The sequence below is a fragment of the Pecten maximus genome, chromosome 3 (assembly GCF_902652985.1).
Source record: "Pecten maximus chromosome 3, xPecMax1.1, whole genome shotgun sequence".
NCBI lineage: Eukaryota > Metazoa > Mollusca > Bivalvia > Pectinida > Pectinidae > Pecten > Pecten maximus.
This window is the reverse complement of record NC_047017.1, coordinates 40030659-40054205: the sequence shown is the minus strand read 5'-3', so window position 1 is coordinate 40054205 and position 23547 is coordinate 40030659. Positions and strand designations below refer to the sequence as shown.

Genomic DNA, 23547 nt, shown 5'->3' with positions numbered 1-23547 from the left:
AAAGCTTGCTTCACAAAAGCAGAGACGTACATTGTATATATGTGACATAATATACGTCTCTGACAAAATATTTAAGCATTACCTGCTCTGCAAGGTGGACAGGACGGTGTAACAAAGTTACGGCTACCGTCTCTGTTCGGTAACCAGATACCGATTATAACTTTAGCTCGACTTAAAAATTATTGAAAACTGGTTGAGTAATTCAACCAATTTTTAATAAATTTTAACTACGCGTTCCCTACACTACATGTGCAAAGGCAAAATGTATGCTGTAATAAATCAGAGACCTATATTAATTTTTAGTATATAGGTCTCTGAATAAATCAATGAAAGTTGTAAAGTCATTTGTAAAATATAACTCAGAGTTGTCTACCCTTTTTAACGTTATACACGTCCCTGCTTCTATTTACAAATAACTCTAATGATTCTAAATAAAAGAAATTAAACTAAAAGAACAAATCATCTGCTCGAATTGTCATTTATACCATATTAAACATTTTTGGGTCGAAATGGAAATTATAGTGAAATGTATCCAACCCGGCCTACAGTCTGAGAAGTGGTTGGGGAAAAAAAGAAGTCATAAAATCATTATAAGTATTTGTCCAAGTGCATGAAATATATAGTAAAAATATTGCACGGCCGAATACTTTTGGCACGTCACTTTATATGAAATAGGACTTCGAGTGTCTTTTTTTTCCGGATTCATTGTTCGAGTGCAAATTATTATACAACACATTGGGTCAAAGGTCGGTGGCAGACGAAACAGCAAGTGGCAGGAAGAGAGATTTAGCTAGCTACTGTAAGTTTGAAGCTGTAAAACATTTACTTTTTCAATTAACAATACAACCAAACTTCGGTTTTACCAGCATTCGTGACAATGTCCTCAAGTAAATTCTATGTTTGCAGTTGTTTGTGAAAAGACGACGGTAAAGTGAATATAAGGCCTAGAGTGAAACGAAGGGAAGTAACTCTGATAGATTCGAATAACTGCTGTAGCCAAAGATACTTTACTTTGGAATTAAAATCAGAAGTTTCAATACACGTAAATGTTTGTATTTCTAAGTCCTGATGAATTGTTTTTTTTTACCTTTGTTTCCTTCTTGACACACTGAGGATACTGATAATCTTATGATTCTATTTCACCGTTGTACTTCTGATTGTGTGTATACTTAATGTATAATCGTGATTTTGTTTGTTAATATATCATATGCTAACAATACAAACTGATGTCTGATATCATATCTAAGTTTGATGCAAAATTCTTGTATGTCTACAACAGTTCAGAGAGGGCTGTAATGTAGGGTGTCCTATAGTCACTTGGCCTCTGTACTGCTTTATAATTATTAAACAATGTGTAGTATTTTTCTATCATTCTGTCAGAGACATATATACAGAGATTGGCAGCTCTCTATTTGCCCTTGTGTTTACATAGTGGTCCCTAACCTTCCCACAATCCTTTGCGGTCGCTCGGTTCAGTCTTCACTAGACGCCATATTGGAGAAAACTTGAAAACCAGACACATAATTATCGATAATTTCTATTTGAAATCATCACCAAGATCCAATTATGTGCTTTAATTTTGTTAATATCAAAGTGCAGAAGTGTCATCAATATGAAATATATCAAAATTTGCTGTCCAAGTGTTTGTATTTTGAGTATGAAAGTCAAGCACAACGCAGGAAGATCGGCGTGAATCTCCAATTTTCGAAAAGTCCCTATGGGGTTTTCGAGAATACGGATAAATGACAACAATATGCATGATCAATAAGACTATATCCCATAAGTATGATAGTTTTTGGTTAATGTGGTAACTTTTGTAGTGGCCAAAATAAAACGATGTGCTTTTTGTGTGCGTTTAAAATTGACGATATTTTGGTCTGACGTAATGGCGGCTATTTACAAACTTGGACATGTCGAACAGGACCCAATGGATTTTAGAAAATACGGATAAATGGCAACAATGTGCATGATCAATAAGACTGTATCCCATAAGTATGATAGTTTTTGGTTAATGTGGTAACTTTTGTAGTGGCCAAAATAAAACGATGTGCTTTTTGTGTGCGTTTAAAATTGACGATGTTTTGGTCTGACGTAATGGCGGCTATTTACAAACTTGGACATGTCGAACAGGACCCAATGGATTTTAGAAAATACGGATAAATGGCAACAATGTGCATGACCAATAAGACTATATCCCATAAGTTAGATAGTTTTTGGTTAATGTGGTAACTTTTGTAGTGGCCAAAATAAAACGATGTGCTTTCTGTGTGTATTTAAAATGACGATGTTTTGGTCTGACGTAATGGCGGATTAACCAGAACATGTCGAATAAGTTCCAATACTACGCATAGCCCGATTTACCTGCGCTCGCGTGTGTTTGATAGGAGACAGGACGCTCTCGATAAGGGATATGCTTGAGTGGTCACGAATAAAGGGAGCCACTACGTGTACGGGGAAATAGCGATGTTACTAATCTCTCTGTATATATGTCTCTGATTCTGTACAATTATTGCTGTACCTGTATTTTATTAGCGCCTCTCTTTGTTGACTGTTAGTAATTAGATGGGGGACAAGCCGGGCCTTTAATCCACGAAGTGATTAATTTTTCACGCTCGTGGCACTAATGATCAGTTTTAATTTATTGCCCCCTGTTAGAGAGGCATTTATCGCCGATCAGGGGGCTCCTGTGATATCCATATCTATTTTACACAAGAACAATGTTTACTTGTTCCTAATCGTTTTTCTAAGTGTTATGTGTATTACTATTGTCACAATTAGGTAAAAGGAGCTAGCTGGCCGCTCCTATTAACAGGAGTGGGGTGCTCTTTCTGCTCCTGCAATCGATCGTGCAGGTTTCTGTATAAAAGGAGTGAGAGCGAGAGCGGAGGGGGGAGTTCGAGTTTGACATGCCTACAGTAGGTGTTGCTTCGCTGGATTATACTGGTATTTCATATGCGAGAGCAGTGTTGCGCGTTACTCTGTAAACTATAACAATGTCCTTTGTATGCTTATGTTGCTTTATATAGATAGCCTGGAACCTCTAAACTCAGGTATAATCCCGTATTGTGGCGGGTGTCTGACCACGGACACTATTCGAAGACACCTACCAAGGGCTACAGGGCTCTTAATTATTTGAGAGTTCAGCAGTTTCGCTACAAATGTTTTAATGGCAAATTTTGTACAACAGATTATTTAGCTTCTTTATAATACATTATAGTCTAGCTAGCATCTTACCGTAAAATTTGTTATTTTGCTGTTACAATGTTTTATCACTTTATATGTTTGTTAAAATACAAGTTCCAGTTGAGAGCTGCATGATATTAACTTTGACAATTATATTTGACATAAATAAAGATTTTGTATAAGCCTAATTAATAAGCTTGTACATGTACCTGTGTATTGCAGAAAACTGACAGAGGAAAGTAACGTAACAACTTAAAAACGATGGGGGAGAAATCAGGAGTCCGGCGTAGAAGAATTGCAGGCCGTCGGTCCGAAGATTTAGACAGGGAATCATATAATGAAGAAACATCACAAGGGTATGGTTGAAGGTCCAGGGCATATAGCTAAATAATGTCACTTAAACAACATGCTTCTTGAAAGACCTACACAAAGCAAGATGTCTAAAGCAGTGATAGAATAATGGCAATGTGAGATTTCAGATATAATTGTAATACTTGAGAGTATAGGTCACCTTACTAGCACAGGCTAGCAGGAATTTCCCTTTAGCCTTAGCGATATATTGTAGGATGTTTTTCTTGAGACTGAGAAGTTGCTAGTTCAAGGCCCTCACAGGCAGGGTGTTTTTCATTACTCCCACCTTAATAATGGGCTCTGTTACACTCAAGTGCCCTCATTAGGATCTGTAACCACTGGAAATGCAAGGACCAGCTCTTCCCTGGCGGGAGAGTATGTAAATCTTGGTAATACCAGCCACAAATATACTGCTTGGCTTGAGAGAACTTCTCTTTTGCTCAATTGTTTATGCACAAGACCAGTGGTTCCGGATTCTATCCTTAACAAATTTTCAGGTTCAAATTTAGCTAATCATATGTTCTGTTTTATTAAGTTGAAACTTCGCTAAGAGATTATCAAGACATCTTTGCACCTAGGTCCAGGGGGAAAAGTAGGGCAGACTAAGGAGGCAAAACCTTTTATTGACACTGAGGACTCAAGACCAATAAAACTCCCTTCTAAAAGGCCATCTCCTACTCAGAAAGAGGTTGTGGTGTTCAAGTTGAATAAAAGGCTAGAGAATGATATCAGAGAGCCTATAAGCACTAGCACCTGGGTGGCTCAGGTTGTTCTGGTCAGAAAAAAAGATATGACAGTTCGGTTTTTAAACGAACATTAATGTTCGGTTATTGCCATCAAGAACTGGACTGAGAAATATGACCATATTTGGTAGCCACATTCACCAATACGCCATCTACTGTCTGTTTCAATGAAATATGGCTGCCCCCATTGCCTTACGCTTCAAATAATTTACTTGCAAAAAAATCTTCGTTTTATGTAGTAGTTTTACCGAAAATGTTGAAATGTATTCAGTAGATGTTTTCAAGATGCATACGATTTGAGAAATGCATAACGCTAGCGAAATGTGAAGACTAAATGAACCTGAACTTTACGAATAACTCCAGGTCAATATATTTATGTAAACAAATATTGCGCAGGCGCATTTGTCTCCGGATGTTTAGAAAGTTTTGCTCTTCCGTGTTCATTCCAAAACGGCTGACATTATAGCATCGGTCTGCAAATATGTCCGCGATTTACTTAAATGTGTATTATATATATTCTAGAATGTAACATCATTATCAACTAGATGAATATTTCTATAATTTAGAGAAAGAAATATATCAATAACGGCATACGAGACGATACATTGTATCATACTATAGGTTACTGTACTGCGTACAGTACATGTTTGCGAGAAAGGTAGATACTAGGTGGCATTTGTGGTCAGGGTGACTGGTCATAGCGTTAACATTGTCATCGATTTCCATATTCCATTTTCCTTTGACGAAAACGACCAATAAATCAAATGCAAATGATAATAACTTGGTTGCCATGTGCACGGGATTGGTTGTTGTAGGCGATACTTGGAACGTATTTACTGTTGTAAGGGAGGTAACTGCAAGATTACGGAAATCAAACGTTAAACCAATTTGATTGGTCGATTCTTCCATGACTTTGGCAGGAGGTTTACAATCGAAGTGACAGATAACTACGGCAATATATTCAGATGATATCAACAATAACACTTTTAGATACGTGTGGTCGGCAGTTGTCATGTTTAAAATGAACAATTATATAGCTTGTTTTTATTTCGGCAAAGTCGAGAATATTTACTGAAACGGACCACAGGTGAAGCAGACTTGAAAATACCGAAACGAAGAAAAATGGGGCTCAATTATAATATAAATTGGCATTATTTTCAGAGAATTGACCCACATATATGTTTTTCAATGCCTAATTGTATCATATGTAAAATATTATAGGTTTACGAATTTTAAATTAATTTTTCATTTGCGAATCGCGGCCCGATTGTCGTTAGAGTTGAATTACCGAAATGGCCGATAGTGGACCCAAATCGATATTTTTACGAGAGAATGGACCCAATATAGGATCTATTAATCTTTGGTGTGTGTATAGAGACCATATGCATTTTTTTCCTTTACCTGGAAGTATTTTGAAAGAATTTGCAAAATACCGAATTCACGATCAAATTTTCGATTGTGACGAACTACTGAGACGGTGTTAAGTTCATGTTAAGTCAATCTGATTGAAATCAGCTGTTACATATGTACACATGGCTACGTTTACTATGCAATACGCCTACGTATTTTTTTTTCAAAGACGGAAAACGGAAATCCGGATTATCTAAAAACAAATGCAAAAAGACTTGTGATATTCACTTAATTTAACATTCAGCCATTAATTGTTATTTGTAGTTTTATAACTTCTGAAATAGTGTGATCGATTCTCTATATAATATTGCTGTGGAACTTGTGTTATTTTTCAAACAAATTCATTTTGATAATTTTTTAATTTAGAACGTTCATCAAGTCATGTTCAAGACTTGAAATTCTCGCTACACCATACTTCAAACACAGTAATCAATGAATTGATAAATTGAAAATTGAAGTCAAGCAAATGAGTTAATATTTACCTTAAATAATTTTTCAATATACAACACATGTTCAGATGACTATTTGTGCCACGCTGTTACAAGATTTCAGTTACAATTCTAAAATTGAATTAGTATGTAAATATATGTTATCCTGTCAATATCCACAAAGCGAGTGTAGTTTACTGTACTCAAAGTCATGCCAGTAGATAGCGGTACATATACTTACTGCTTACATCTAGTGCTTACTTGTGTGAATAAATCAATAACAAAATGGTTCATATATTTCTATATATGACTTCACAAATTATGTGGTGTCTGAAGATCTGAATGAAGTGAATAAACGATGTATTACATTATTTTTATGAAATATTCAAGTCATAGATCATTCTCTTAAAAATATTGATTTCAAGTCCATTTTGGTAATTTTACTATGACGGCAATCAGGCCTAGAATGGCGAATAAGCCCCTAATATTTTACATATGATTAATTTTGACATTGGAGAACATAAAATTGTGTCCATTCTCTAAGCACTGGTAGAATGTACAGAATAGAGCTTCATAAATATATTCTCAAAATTACTATTTACCCCGGTAAATATAACATTTTACATAAACCTCCCATGACTGATGGTGAACTTAAACTTGCAAATCTCCTTTGTCATTCCAATTTTGATATGTGTAAATATATACACGTACTGTATATATATATATATATATAGTTATAGAAATGGAATGCTTCACAATTTGCATACAGTTATGGAATCTAATAACACCCCCAAAAATGTTCTCACCACATAAAGGTGTGATTTGTGCAATTACATTGCTGAATTGTGTGGTTCAGTATGATTGGATGATCAACATTGGAAAAGGACAATAAATAGGGAATGTGTCGTCCCATCGAATGGACTGTAATCTTTGTGATCAGGTTTGAAGTTGAAAATGAATCTTCAAGTTTTCTTTTCCTGTTTGCTGAATTATTCGATGAAGATAGTCTTTATCTGGTTGTTATTCTTTATCACATTGTTTACCATCCTGTAATTATACCAGAAGTTTATCTTCTCATATACAGATTTATTAACATCAAATGATTCCTGAACAAAAGGAGTCAAGTTTTTTGTTTTGAAGTACCATAAATGCTTGAGTACAGTTTCAATAGGATACATTCCTAATTCGGGCCTTGATTAGCAGCTCTGGTTTTGGTTTTCAGTAATTCTTTATGTGTGTTTCATCATATTAAGTTGAAATACAACTATGTATGCCAAACTAACGATGGAACTAGCCTAAATTTAGTTCATATTAGAAGTTGGCATCAATAAGGTCACAGAGTCCTGGCTGTATTATAACTGATGATGCCTTCCCGAAAGAAAGAAGACATATTTTATTTTCATCGATCCAAGATAGATCAACAAACTTCCAATTTCAATTAGGACCTTACAGAAACATGCATGTGTACAATCAAATCAGAACAGCTGCAAACATTTCAAATTATTTGCAATTAATTCCTAAACCGATATCAGTAAATTTATCAACTTAAAACTAAGAAGATTACTGATTTTGCATTAAACAATAATGTTCGTTTACAGTACTTCCAGTACTTTGATTTATAAACTATCGGGAACTCAATAAGTCACTAAGAAGGTTACATAGCCCCTGCCCTTGACACATTTTATGGGGCCGTGTGTTTAGCACATTAGATCTAGTTAGTGGAGGTGGGTTCGGGATAGTGCAGTATGGACAAGCTTAAAGGTGGATAAACTTGGGAATGTATTTGCAAACCAGAAGGGCTTAATATATTAATTTAAAGTAATTTAATGCTGTTCGACTTGTGTAATGCTTCTGTAACATTTCCAGAATTATTCAGCTGGCATTAGGTGGATTTTAATGAACTAAATGCCTGTGCTATCTGGATGATGTCGTCGTCATCGGAAACACATTTCAAACTACACTTTCAAATCTAAGGGCAATATTTGAGTGTCTCAGAAAGCAAATCTCACTTTGAATCCAGAGAAATGCTCACTATTTCAAACCTGTGTAAAGTACTGAGGGCACATATTTTCTAAATCTGATATAGTACATGTATATGGTTTTTTCACCCTCATTGTAAAGTGACCCCTGGGTCAAAATCCAATTATGATGAAATGACCTTCCTATGATAAATTGATCCCCCATATGAAAGTCACTGTTACATGGTGTTTCATGCTTTGTTTTCTTATTTCAAATAAACCAATGAAAAATTCAAAATATCAATGCCAAATTTGGTTTGGGTAGGATAACTGGAGTCAGTAGTGCAACATACTCAATTAATGCTTGATTATGTGGCAGTTATGATCCCTTCTCTATACCATGACAATGTATATTTGAGAATTAAGTTTAGCATAAATGCCTCTTTTACCATAAGGTGCATTAATTGTTTTGATCATATTAAAAAGTAAGCTTTGTGAAGACTTGAACACCTACATTTTTTCATTGTTTTTGAAAGCAATGCTAGAAATGTTGCATTGTTGTCCTGTCCAAATTACCACATTTAGTTCCTACAATCTGTACATTGGACCTAAATTAAACCATAGAATATAAAACTCTGTTATATTTTTTTACAGATGGAACAATGCTGCCTGTCTGATTGGTGTGTTTGCGGCCCTGATTCTAACACCTATCATCATAGCTGTTATTCCTGCCCCGATAGAACCAGTGGTGTATCAGTAAGAATCGTTTTCCCTAGCTTGTTTTAGCTCGCCAGGACAAAGTCCAGGAGAGATATTGCTATATAATAATCATTGTGTTGGTATCCATATACAGCTAGGTTAAACTTATATAAAACAGTGTCAATACAAATGAGGATACAGCTTAGGTATTTGACATGTGTGTTCCTTGTGCATGACAACACCTTCCCATTGCATTGGTTACATTTGCGGACCTGCTGACCTTGACCGTGACCTTTGACCTACATTTTAAAAACTTTTACCTTGGCTACAGTATGTTAACCACATTATGATGCTTTTATATTTGACATGTGTGTTTCTTGTGACAAGGCTTTTCCATTGGTACTACATTTGCTGACCTGGAATTATTGTCTAGGGAATGTCCTCAGTTTTTATCAGAGCAGTTGAATGATTTTAATCACCATACTCTAAAGGGCAACTGTAGGTATTTTTATTGTACACCTGAAGTTATGTGGAATTATTAGCCAAAATCTCATTGATTGAAGTTAGATTTCTGCTTTAAACAGACTTGGTTAAAAACATTCCATGATGATTCATAGTATTATTTGGACATTACAAGATCCAAGGTGATGGCCTTGGTTTCACAATGGCTGAGATACTGTCAGTTTTGTCTGATAAACAAACTTCAGTTTTTTTATCATTGTCATTATCTTAATTTCCTAGAGCAGATATAATTTATGTACATGTAAATAAGTTTTTCAAGGCCTCAGATTACAGTAGACCTATGGAGATGTTATTCTTGTTATTCTCTCCATAATCACTAGACCAACACTCATGATTTGTATTTTTTTTTTTGAGGTTTAATATCCTCACAGCTAAGGTCATATGAGGACTTTGACTCTCTGGAATGTAACTTGAATGTCAAATAGAAATCAAATGTTCATTCTCTTTCAGTTTCATACACAATTAGTCAAATATGTTGGAAACTATGGGAAAGAAATATCATTTCAAACTCTACAGGATTATTGTTGTACATAGCTAGACTTTTTACTTTTAAAACGTTGATTCAAAATTTCATATTTCGGTTCATATAGACTCAAAGAGCCCCCTGTGTTTGAGGGACCACTAGAACCAAATACTCACCTACAAAAGGCAGAACATTTGTACAAAAACCAACTAACAGGACCAGAGTCTATTGTAGTGGATGGAGGTTTGTATAACATATCATGTCTGAACACATTTTCATGTTTCAAAACTTTCCTCTATAAATGGTTTCTGATTGTATACTCTTATGGCATTCACATACTTTCATGAATGTAAACTGCAAATCAAGAGTGAAAAATAGTGAATAAACAAAATACTGTATAGGTGGTAATCTTGGCAGCGGGTTCATTTTGTTGAATTCACAGCCATTTATATATATAGTGCAAAACTTTATACCCCGCAGTTGTTTATAAACATGTACAAACAAATGTATCAATTTTTTTTTTACAGAATATTTACCTGTACAAAGCATTAAATTCAATACTTGCAAAATAGGTCTAACTGGGACAACCCCAAAATATCAGAAATCAGTATTAGAAATTTAACAGTTAAACAGTAAATGATTGTTAATAAAAGTGAAATTGTTACCAAATAAAGTAAACTATTTACTATTGATTATATCAATATTTGTCCAAACTGATCACTAATTTCTCTGCAGAGCACACATACACAGGCACTGCTGATGGGAAGATACTTCACATACATAAAGGGGAGATAACTGTCCTGGCACGACTTGGAGTGGAACCATGTGGTAAGCAAAACTTATTCTCACTAACATTCCTGTGCTTCAGGAAATTATGATTAGGAAATTTATTTTTGATTTTTGTGCGAGTTGAAAACGGATTCAAAAAGAAATATATGTTTATTATCTGGTTGTGAATTTCACCACAAAGTTTTTTTTTTATAACTTTCTCTTACACTGATAAGATATAGACAGTTGCAATTGTTTTTACACTAGATTTATGTCTAATACAAAAGGTTCCGAATTCATATTTTTAAGGGATTATTGCATATAACTTATTTTGCCGTTTTTTTTTCTAGAATTATATCCAGCGTTATGTTTTATACTAGGTACATTTGAATCGGAGCCAACATGTGGCCGCCCTTTAGGAATGAGATTGGACAAGGAAGGGTACTTGATTGTAGCAGATGCATACTTGGGACTGTTCAGAGTAAATGTAGCCACAGGTAAGATATGCACAATTTGTATCCAAATATAAAGTTATAGATGAGGAAAAAACTTGCCTGTACATGCTATGTATTCTGTTTACCTTAGAACGACTGATGATCTGTAACAAATTATTTCTTATTTGTGTCTGCCCTTTTTCATATTAACTACAGAATGAAATGGTGTACACACAAAAGTCCTAAAATCATCATAGTCGTGTCCCTATTATGATGTATATAAATAGCCCTAAAAGAAGACCCCAGTTTCATCAATGTTCTGTAACATCAGGATATACTTTAACTTCAAAGTGGAAGGTATTCCAGAATTTAGGGATGATTTCTTAAACTGAGCTACTTTTTCAATAACTCCAATAATGTTGTCTTGTTACATACTTAAGGAACATTGATTAATCTGCGGCCTGACTGACTATTTACTATATAGATCTGGTTCATCAGTAAACAGTTGTCTAACTGACAAGGCTGCACATGATGCCAGAGCCTGTATGATCATGGTCTTCATTATCTCTATTGCATCTTTGATCAACCAGGTGATGTGTTTGCACTGTGGCCATCCACTTTCTCTATTGGTGGGGATAAGATACGGTTCCTCAATGATGTCGCAGTTGCCAGCAATGGGCTCATCTACATGACAGACTCCAGCATCAAGTGGGACAGGCGCCACAATCGGTACCTTGTTCTGGAAGCAGAAAGGTCTGGCAGGTAGGGAACCACATGCTATATACCAGAATTTCACAGTATGAATACTTGTATTTTATCACTTTAAGGTGAATTAGAAAGTTACCATGCTAAACAATACTGAAGTGAAATTTGGTTATTTCCTAAGGAAAATACATGTATAATGATAGTTTGATATTGTTCAACAGTTAAGTATCTCTCAGCCAAAAACAGTAAACTTTTTAAAATGTAAGATATTAATGAAAAAAACATAAAATTTCTCAGCTTTAAAATAGAATAAACTTAATTTATCATTTTTTGATGTGATATTGATTATAAAGCAAGTTCTGTAAACATGTTGGCCAAGCTTGGTGGAAGTATATACTATTTCTTAACAAGATTTATAATCAATGAAATGTATGTAAATAGTGAAACTGAGTTTGCACAAGTGGTTGTTGTATATGGTATGTATTTCTTTCACTGGAGTTATTTATTTTCAAAAATTACAAAAAATACAAGCTTTAGCAAGTGTTTTTTTTGTAACTTTAGAAAAATTACTAACAAGATACTATATACAACCATAGTCTCGGTCAAAGGTCATTGTGTAAGCCAATCAAAACGCATTTAGAGTTTATTCCATGACATATCTGTCACCCAATTTGTATTCGTATCGACTGTATACCACCATTTGGTATCAGTTTAATGCTTAAAAAAATAGTGAAATGTCTGTGAAAATGCTGTGTAAATTCAATAAATTGTATCAGTTTTTATTAATTTTTTCCGAAAAATAAACTGGAGAAGGATTCATTTAGATCAGTCTGCATAAAAAAAACGACAAAAAATATTGACAGGCATTTTTTCATTTTAGTATTCACAGAATTCTGAAAAATGGAAAATCTGCTTAATGTACATGTGGATTCAATAACTTTAAAACATTCTGTTTTTCATGTTAACAAAATTTTCTTGAAGCTATACATACGGTGTAGAATAAATTTGCTTTTTTTATAATTCTTATATTTTTTGACGATTTTTCACATACATGTATTAAACAATATGATAGACATATATGACAAAGGCAAAAACATACACACACATACTCTCACACTTACATGCTGTGTCACCATCATCATCATCATCATCATCATCATACATCATGCATCATCATCATAATCAGAATACATAACCATCATCATGTATCATCATCATCATTTTCATTATTATCATCATAATCATCGCTATCAGCGTCATCATGCATCATCATAATAATCATCATCATCATCATGCTACTGTGAATGAGATTGATGAATGTATTGCTATGTTCAGGTTACTGGAGCATGACCCCAAGACTAACACCACAGCGAGGATTGCCAGTGCCATGGCCTTCCCTAATGGTATACAGCTATCAAAGAATGAAGATTTCCTGTTGATCTGTGAGACCACAAAAGCCAGAATTTTAAAGTAAATAAAGCTTCTATCAGAGTATCTGTGCCTAATAACTGTAAAAGCTTGGTTGGAAAAATATCTTAGTCAAACATACCTAAATTAATGTCTTAATACAAACCAAAAATTTACCTGCATGTTGTGCTAAAATATATTGGGTTGAAATCACCAAAAACATTTAACTGATATCAGTCTATGTCTTTGGTTCATCCTCAAGATTAAAAAAAAAACCCAAAAAAACAAAGACATGCAAAGAAAAAAGCATACATGTAATTATAAGTTATTGTGTTGTTCCCCTAGGTACCAGTTGACAGGGTCTGGAGCAGGGGAGGTAAGCGTGTTTATAGACAACCTACCAGGTTTACCAGACAACATACGTCCCAGCAGTACAGGAGGATACTGGATAGGAATGGCCACTGCCCGCCGAGGAGGAAAATTCAGCTTAGTAGATTATGCATCACAGAGACCTTGGATAAGAACTCTCATCACAAAAGTAACTATCTGAATGAAGTTTGGTTGCATTCACATTCTGTATGGATGCCAATTAAGACAGTTCAATGCTTACATTAAAGTATTGAAATGTTTTCAATCCAATATGTATATACCACATTTATCCTCCTGCTAGGATAATGAAATGAAGGCATGTGGGATGTGATGCAAGAGTATAATAAAAATGCAAATGCAAATTTTGAAAAATGTTTCTTACACAATAATGAATTTGTATTACCATAATGTAACAATATCAATGGTATTTATGTGATATAAACATCCTTTGTTTATAGTCAATATCCTAAATCTGCCCTGGTTTTGTTGGAGGTTATCGTATTAGTAGATGTCATTATATATTGATTAGGTCCTATGGCATTCATTTTGCTATGATTGACAGATATAATGTTGGCAGATTACATATACAGTAATGGCAATGTCCTTTCAGTATGAATAAACATCTTTTACATCCGATACCTGGAAATAACATACAACATAGCTGTATATAAAAGAAAGACAACTCTTACAGCCTAGCTATCTCAATCCCGCATTTCATGCTCATTTATTAACTGAATTAAACCAGATATTTGTCTATATTTTTGGAAAAGAAACTTATTTCATGATGTGTTGTCCTGAATTAAGAATACGATCTGGATTAGTATGATTTTAGTAGCATATTGAATTGTACATTATTAATACATATGAGTATTTTTCATTTTCAGCTATTCTCCCAAGAAATGATAATGCGTTTTGTACCAAAGTATGGCTTGGTGATTGAGGTCAGTGCTGATGGGAAGATATTACGAAGTTTGCACGACCCCACAGGAGAGGTCATTCCATCCGTGAGCGAGGTGGAGGACAAGAATGGTGTGCTGTATTTAGGCTCCTATAACCTTCCCTACATATCCAGATTGTATTTGGCAAGACTAGACAAAAGTTAAAGCTCATTACAAACCATTTGGGGGTAAATATAGTAAAGGATTCACTCACTTATTTCAAATCAGAATCAAGAAAAAAGTAGTTTCTTTGATAGAACTGTACATTATTAGGAATTACTTCATCTTGTTATTCTCTTATGTCTTTACAATGTGCAATTAACAAACAAATTATCAACTGTCTTTCTTCGATTTTATTTAATACAGTATTTAGATTATGACTTTTATAGATTGGATTTGCATTTGTACTCCAAAAACATAATATGTAGTTGTTGTTGATTTTGTAATGAGTAATTGTAAAACATTCCTTTCTTTAAAAAAAGTAAATATATGAATGTCTACATGCTTACTTACCAAGTATTTGACTAATTAAGTTAATAGGATGATAAATACAGACTCCGGTTTCACCTGGAATTGTTCTGTAGTTTTCACTAGAAATTATTCAAGATATTTAACCAGAAATTTTGTTTAGTAATTTTGATGGCTTTGCCAAGAATATTGATTTTTGCCAAAACTTGTTCAGGATTTTCATCAGGAATTCTTCAATGACTTGTACTAGGATTGGTTCAATTGGTTCATCCCAATAGGAATTGTTTGAGGGCTTTTGTCTAGAGCTGTTCAAGGTTTTGACGAGGAATTGTTTTCACCAAGAAGTGTTCGAGATTCTACCCTGTGTTCTTGTTACTGTTTATTATTATTGTTTATGAGTAAAACAAGTTTGAATAGTTAAAATACTTTAAGCTGAGAAAAACACATTGTCACTGTTATCACACAATAGATAAGAGTAGAAACAATACAATACCATTATTTTGTCACTCTTAGTAACTTCTTCTAAGCTCACTGGGATGAACCAGGTTAGAGTTTTTAAAAAACAGTGTTGTGTCAATACTAATGAGGGTACAGCTTAGGTAATTATAGGTATGTGTTCCTTTTGACCATTTATTTAATTAGAACTATATTTGTGGACCTGCTGACCTCAACCATGACCTTCAACATATCAAAGAAAAAAATTAACTCTGGCTATGTTAAATGTACGAAATAAAGCTTTCATCTTTGACATGCATGATCAGTCACCCAAGGCCTTTCCGTTGTCATTACATTTTTGTAGCTTCTGACCTTTGACCTACTTATCAAAAAGACTAATTCTGAATTTCAACCCACTCATCAAGCTATGTTGTCTTCTGACAACTCTTGTCTAATATGACAAAAACATTGGAGATATTTAGGTATCTACTGTACATGTACCAATACTAGGTCCATGACAATAATATGGTTTGGTCATTGATCCCGATTGTTGGTATCCCACCAAGTGTTGTTAGTGTGATTAATAGTAAGTGAAGTTAATCATGTTATCACAGACCTTTTATTTTTTTTAAATTTGGTAAAATTCCTTATGTTATTTTTATACGGTATTATATATAGCAATACTGTCTTGGCTTTTAAGTTTTCATGTATAATGTGATTAGTTTTGAAATGTAAGCATTGTATACAATGATGGATGTTTTAATGTTTAAATGCGGCTGCATGTGAAGGAGATGTACTTTTATTGGATTGATTGATGCGGTACAGTACGTAAATGCATGGCTATATGAATGGAGTGAAAGTGGAATTGGTAATATCATTGTATAATCGAGAGACTGCATGTGTACTCAGAAAATCGTCCCATAGACAGATACTTCTGAATGTTGATTGTTATTATTGTTATGCCCTTGCTATGAAATAGCTGGGTACATATACCATTCCCTTGCCTGCCTGTCTGTTGTCCATCTTTCTGTCTGTATGTCAGACATTATAGACTTTGCATTAAGGTGTTTTTCTGAGTCAATGGGTTTGGGGATGCCGATATTTCACATGGAGGTTCTTTTTGGGTCTGACATATCATTTAATGGTGTTAAATTGTAAAAAGGTTCTTAGTTATTTTAACTTTTTTTACAGTTTACACATAATTTGAACTTGACAAGCTTTGGTTCTAAATCCAGCCTTATTGATAACATGTTAACATAGGCCTCCCTTTTCACTAATCTGTGAGTGTGGAGTAACTTACATGTTCCTCCATTTTGACCAAACTTGGACTTATAGAAATATCAATCTATCGTTGTGATTTTATTTTAAGAGTCATAACAGGGCCATTAATGTGAAATTATGTAATTAATACGAAATCCATTACAGTTTGTTAGATAGTCCTCCGGAGGTTTCAAGAGGGCAGGTTTTTGAGTCCAAACATTTTTCAAACCATTTCTCTCTCTAAAAAAAGGAGATTTAAGGCTAAAGAGTGGTTGATAGATAAGGAAAATTTACTGAATAAATGTGCATCCATTAAAATGTTATTTTTAAAATGTTTTTCTGTACGACTGGTGGCTCTCACCAGAAGATCTAGTCATCAGACAAAATCAGTTTTGTCAAAGAGAAATACAGAAAGAAGTGATTTTATTTTTAACAGTACATCAGCCACGTTTTCCCTTTTACACATAAGCATAGAATTTATTTCGGAAGTTTTTTTTGAGTTAGGTATTTTACTGGGATAGCCCTTATTGAATGTGACAGTTACATGTATCCAGAGAATGTGTAACCATTGGTACTCTTAAAACTAGAGGCATTGCTCACACAAACCAGTAATCAAATGAAAATAATGGCCACGTTTTGTTTGTGATGTTTAGAGCGTTAAATATTTTGTAGTTGTAATAGTCTTTACAACTGTCATTTTTGTATTTTCTATGCAGCTGAAGTAATATTAGTACAAATTTTGATCAATTTGTAATTCTTGTATACATAATTAGCTGTTAGTAAGAAGGCCGATAATAAATAATATATCTTACAAGTTTGTATTTTAATTGTATGTTTTTAACTTCTCAATATCTGTTCCTTATTTTGCTGAATTTTTAATGTTTTAAAACTTACCCTCTAGTCACCCATACGGAAAACTGCAGTTATAGAGTGTAAAGGGTGCCGTTAGTGTGGCAACATCGCTAAATGCCCAAGGTTGATTACACTACACCACGCTTCACTTCACATTGTTGGATACCACGGTTGATTGCACTACACCACACTTCACTTCACATCGTCGGATACTCACGGTTGATTGCACTACACCACGCTACACTTAACATCATCGGATACCCACGGTTGATTGCGCTACACCACGCTACACTTAACATCATCGGATACCCACGGTTGATTGCACTACACCACGCTACACTTCACACCATCGGATACCCACGGTTGATTGCACTACACTACGCTACACTTCACATCGTCGGATACCCATGGTTGATTGCACTACACTACGCTACACTTCACATTGTCGGATACCCATGGTTGATTACGCTACACTTCACATCGTCGGATACCCACGGTTGATTGCACTACACTACGCTACACTTTACATCGTCAGATACCCATGGCATTTCCATGGTGAAAATGCGAAAAAATAGCCCTAATCAGCCGCTAGATATCGGTACATTAGGCAATATCCTTGGTAAATGATCCACCGCTATACAATCATTTGTGCCATATCATGATTGCCCAACTGCAAATAAAGTTAAATAAAAATGCATTTATCAATTCATATCCTCTCTAAATCAGAAAGTAACTGTAAACTAACCCAAAATTAAAACTCAAAATCTATGAAACAATAGATAAAATATCCATAAAAAACGGAACCAACCCGGGCCCAACTACGTGCGCGCTTGCGACACGTAGATTGCGAGAGTAGAGCACCTAGAACAGAGCATGGATGTGATTAAAACTGATTGATGGTATTTGATTTGAGGTTTATGAGTGTGACTGTATAGTGGAAACGGTTTAACATAAGAGCCTTAATTTTCCGAGACTTTTTTTATTCTGATTAATAGTTTCACTTTTTCAGATTATACAGATTTAGGGTTCTGCTACTAAATATAGACATTTGTTTACACCCATTTCCTACACTTCCCTTTTGGATATCCACTATTCTCTCCTTTGTCTTTTTTTCAAACCTTAACATGTTCTTTTCTCTCTGCTTCTAAGCAAATTTTTAATGGCTATTCTCTCTTGCGTCTCCTTTACAAACCTTTAAAGGCTCTATTCCCTCCGACATCTTCTTTACAAACATTTAAAGGCTCTATTCCCTCGACGTCATCTTTACAAACATTTAAAGGCTCTATTCCCTCCGACGTCTTCTTTACAAACCTTTAAAGGCTCTAATCCCTCCGACGTCTTCTTTACAAACATTTAAAGGCTCTATTCCCTCCGGCGTCTTCTTTACAAACATTTAATGGCGCTATTCCCTCCGACGTCATCTTTACAAACATTTAACGGCTCTATTCCCTCCGACGTCATCTTTACAAACATTTAAAGGCTTTAGTCCCTCCGACGTCTTCTTTACAAACATTTAAAGGCTCTATTCCCTCCGACGCCTTCTTTACAAACATTGAAAGGCTCTATTCCCTCCAACGTCTTTACAAACATTTAAAGGCTCTATTCCCTCCGACGCCTTCTTTACAAACATTTAAAGGCTTTAGTCCCTCCGACGTCTTCTTTACAAACATTTAAAGGCTCTATTCCCTCCGACGTCATCTTTACAAACATTTAAAGGCTCTATTCCCTCCGACGTCTTCTTTACAAACATTTAAAGGCTCTATTCCCTCCGACGTCTTCTTTACAAACCTTTAAAGGCTCTATTCCCTCCGACGTCTTCTTTACAAACATTTAAAGGCTCTATTCCCTCCGACGTCTTCTTTACAAACATTTAATGGCGCTATTCCCTCCGACATCTTCTTTACAAACCTTTAAAGGCTCTATTCCCTCCGACATCTTCTTTACAAACATTTAAAGGCTCTATTCCCTCGACGTCATCTTTACAAACATTTAAAGGCTCTATTCCCTCCGACGTCTTCTTTACAAACCTTTAAAGGCTCTATTCCCTCCGACGTCTTCTTTACAAACATTTAAAGGCTCTATTCCCTCCGACGTCTTCTTTACAAACATTTAATGGCGCTATTCCCTCCGACGTCATCTTTACAAACATTTAACGGCTCTATTCCCTCCGACGTCATCTTTACAAACATTTAAAGGCTTTAGTCCCTCCGACGTCTTCTTTACAAACATTTAAAGGCTCTATTCCCTCCGACGCCTTCTTTACAAACATTGAAAGGCTCTATTCCCTCCAACGTCTTCTTTACAAACATTTAAAGGCTCTATTCCCTCCGACGCCTTCTTTACAAACATTTAAAGGCTTTAGTCCCTCCGACGTCTTCTTTACAAACATTTAAAGGCTCTATTCCCTCCGACGTCATCTTTACAAACATTTAAAGGCTCTATTCCCTCCGACGTCATCTTTACAAACATTTAAAGGCTTTAGTCCCTCCGACGTCTTCTTAAGAAACATTTAACGGCTCTATTCCCTCCGATGTCTTCTTTACAAACATTTAATGGCGCTATTCCCTCCGACGTCTTCTTTACAAACCTTTAAAGGCTCTATTCCCTCCGACATCTTCTTAAGAAACATTTAACGGCTCTATTCCCTCCGACGTCTTCTTTACAAACATTTAATGGCGCTATTCCCTCCGACGTCATCTTTACAAACATTTAAAGGCTCTATTCCCTCCGACGCCTTCTTTACAAACATTTAAAGGCTTTAGTCCCTCCGACGTCTTTTTTAGAAACATTTAACGGCTCTATTCCCTCCGATGTCTTCTTTACAAACATTTAAAGGCTCTATTCCCTCCGACGTCTTCTTTACAAACCTTTAAAGGCTCTATTCCCTCCGACGTCATCTTTACAAACATTTAAAGGCTCTATTCCCTCCGACGTCTTCTTTACAAACATTTAAAGGCTCCATTCCCTCCGACGTCTTCTTAAGAAACATTTCACGGCTCTATTCCCTCCGACGTCTTCTTTACAAACATTTAATGGCGCTATTCCCTCCGACGTCATCTTTACAAACATTTAAAGGCTCTATTCCCTCCGACGCCTTCTTTACAAACATTTAAAGGCTTTAGTCCCTCCGACGTCTTCTTTAGAAACATTTAAAGGCTCTATTCCCTCCGACGTCATCTTTACAAACCTTTAAAGGCTCTTTTCCCTCCGACGTCTTCTCTACAAACATTTAATGGCTCCATTCCCTCCGACGTCTTCTTTACAAACATTTAATGGCGCTATTCCCTCCGACGTCTTCTTTACAAACCTTTAAAGGCTCTATTCCCTCCGACGTCTTCTTTACAAACATTTAACGGCTCTATTCCCTCCGACGTCTTCTTTACAAACATTTAATGGCTCTATTCCCTCCGACGTCTTCTTTACAAACCTTTAAAGGCTCTATTCCCTCCGACGTCTTCTTTACAAACCTTTAAAGGCTCTATTCCCTCCGACGTCATCTTTACAAACCTTTAAAGGCTCTATTCCCTCCGAAGTCTTCTTTACAAACATTTAAAGGCTCCATTCCCTCCGACGTCTTCTTAAGAAACATTTAACGGCTCTATTCCCTCCGACGTCTTCTTTACAAACATTTAATGGCGCTATTCCCTCCGACGTCATCTTTACAAACATTTAATGGCTCCATTCCCTCCGACGTCTTCTTTACAAACATTTAATGGCGCTATTCCCTCCGACGTCTTCTTTACAAACCTTTAAAGGCTCTATTCCCTCCGACGTCTTCTTTACAAACATTTAACGGCTCTATTCCCTCCGACGTCTTCTTTACAAACATTTAATGGCTCTATTCCCTCCGACGTCTTCTTTACAAACCTTTAAAGGCTCTATTCCCTCCGACGTCTTCTTTACAAACATTTAAAGGCTCTATTCCTTCCGACGTCTTCTTTACAAACATTTAAAGGCTCTATTCCCTCCGACGTCATCTTCAGAAACATTTAATGGCTCTATTCCCTCCGACGTCTTTTTTACAAACCTTTAAAGGCTCTATTCCCTCCGACGTCTTCTTTACAAACATTTAAAGGCTCTATTCCCTCCGACGTCTTCTTTACAAACCTTTAAAGGCTCTATTCCCGCCAACGTCTTCTTTACAAACATTTAATGGTGCTATTCCCTCCGACGTCATCTTTACAAACATTTAAAGGCTCTATTCCCTCCGACGTCTTCTTTACAAACATTTAACGGCTCTATTCCCTCCGACGTCTTCTTTACAAACATTTAATGGCTCTATTCCCTCCGACGTCTTCTTTACAAACATTTAACGGCTCTATTCCCTCCGACGTCATCTTTACAAACATTTAATGGCTCTATTCCCTCCGACATCTTCTTTACAAACATTTAAAGGCTCTATTCCCTCCGACGTCTTCTTTACAAACATTTAAAGGCTCTATTCCCTCTGACGTCTTCTTTACAAACATTTAAAGGCTCTATTCCCTCTGACGTCTTCTTTACAAACCTTTAAAGGCTCTATTCGCTCTGACGTCTTCTTTACAAACATTTAAAGGCTCTATTCCCTCCGACGTCATTTTTACAAACATTTAAACGCTCTATTCCCTCCGACGTCATCTTCAGAAACATTTAAAGGCTCTATTCCCTCTGACGTCATCTTTACAAACATTTAAAGGCTCTATTCCCTCCGACGTCATCTTTACAAACATTTAAAGGCTCTATTCCCTCCGACGTCTTCTTTACAAACATTTAAAGGCTCTATTCCCTCCAACGTCTTCTTTACAAACATTTAAAGGCTCTATTCCCTCCGACGTCTTCTTTGCAAACATTTAAAGGCTCTATTCCCTCTGACGTCTTCTTTACAAACATTTAATGGCTCTATTCCCTCCGACGTCTTCTTTACAAACATTTAAAGGCTTTAGTCCCTCCGACGTCTTCTTTACAAACATTTAAAGGCTCTATTCTCTCCGACGTCTTCTTTTGAAACATTTAACGGCTCTATTCCCTCCGACGTCTTCTTTACAAACATTTAATGGCTCTATTCCCTCCGACGTCTTCTTTACAAACATTTAAAGGCTCTATTCCCTCCGACGTCTTCTTTACAAACATTTAACGGCTTTAGTCCCTCCGACGTCATCTTTACAAACATTTAAAGGCTCTATTCCCTCCGACGTCTTCTTTACAAACATTTAAAGGCTCCAATCCCTCCGACGTCTTCTTTACAAACATTTAAAGGCTCTATTCCCTCCGACGTCTTCTTTACAAACATTTAAAAGCTCTATTCCCTCTGACACCTTCTTTACAATCATTTAAAGGCTCTATTCCCTTCGATGTCTTCTTTACAAACATTTAAAGGCTCTATTCCCTCCGACGTCTTCTTTAGAAACCTTTAAAGGCTCTATTCCCTCTGACGTCTTCTTTACAAACCTTTAAAGGCTCTATTCCCTCCGACGTCTTCTTTACAAACATTTAATGGCTCTATTCCCTCCAACGTCATCTTTACAAACATTTAAAGGCTCTATTCCCTCCGACGTCTTCTTAACAAACATTTAAAGGCTCTATTCCCTCCGACGTCATCTTTACAAACATTTAAAGGCTCTATTCCCTCCGACGTCATCTTTACAAACCTTGTAATATGCCTATTCCCCCGTGTGTCGTTTTGGCAAACCTTCACGATTGAACAAAAACAATCATATACCTGTCTAAAATAGCAAAACACACCTGGTAGTAACGGGGCCCGGCCTCAAACGACTTCGTGTGTAAACGACATGAATTAAGATAAATGGATCGATGTCTCCATATGGAGACGGTAAATTAAAATAAAAACCTATTGAATGATTACTCATCATTACATCAGGGTTTGTCTAATCTTGCATTTATTAGCTCGTCTCTTCGAAGAAGAGTGAGAGCTTATGTTGTCACTCCGGCGTCGGCGTTGGTGTTCCAAATGTTATATTTTTGGTGCAAGTGTTGAAAGGCATAGTAATTTATGGTAATATGGTCCCTGTGGGGGTCAAGCTATCCCCTGCCGGAGTTAAACTAAAAGAATTTGGGGAAAAAAAAAGATTTTTGAAAAATTTGGGACTTAGAAAATGTTTAATACTAAGGGGGAGAAATGAGCCAACGTCAGCTGGAAATCAGTGGGTTTTCTCAG

General features: G+C 35.8%; 1 protein-coding gene across 1 annotated transcript; it reads left to right on the top strand.

The window, feature by feature from the left end:
* Window positions 1–741: 741 nt before the first annotated feature.
* Window positions 742–17355, top strand: LOC117324162 (adipocyte plasma membrane-associated protein-like). Its single transcript, XM_033879839.1, has 10 exons — window positions 742–799; window positions 3406–3539; window positions 8728–8829; window positions 9885–10000; window positions 10493–10585; window positions 10906–11022; window positions 11550–11721; window positions 13000–13134; window positions 13417–13609; window positions 14325–17355. The coding sequence occupies exons 2-10, from the start codon at window positions 3445–3447 to the stop codon at window positions 14541–14543; spliced, it is 1242 nt and encodes a 413-aa protein (XP_033735730.1). The 5' UTR covers window positions 742–799; window positions 3406–3444; the 3' UTR covers window positions 14544–17355.
* Window positions 17356–23547: the final 6192 nt, after the last annotated feature.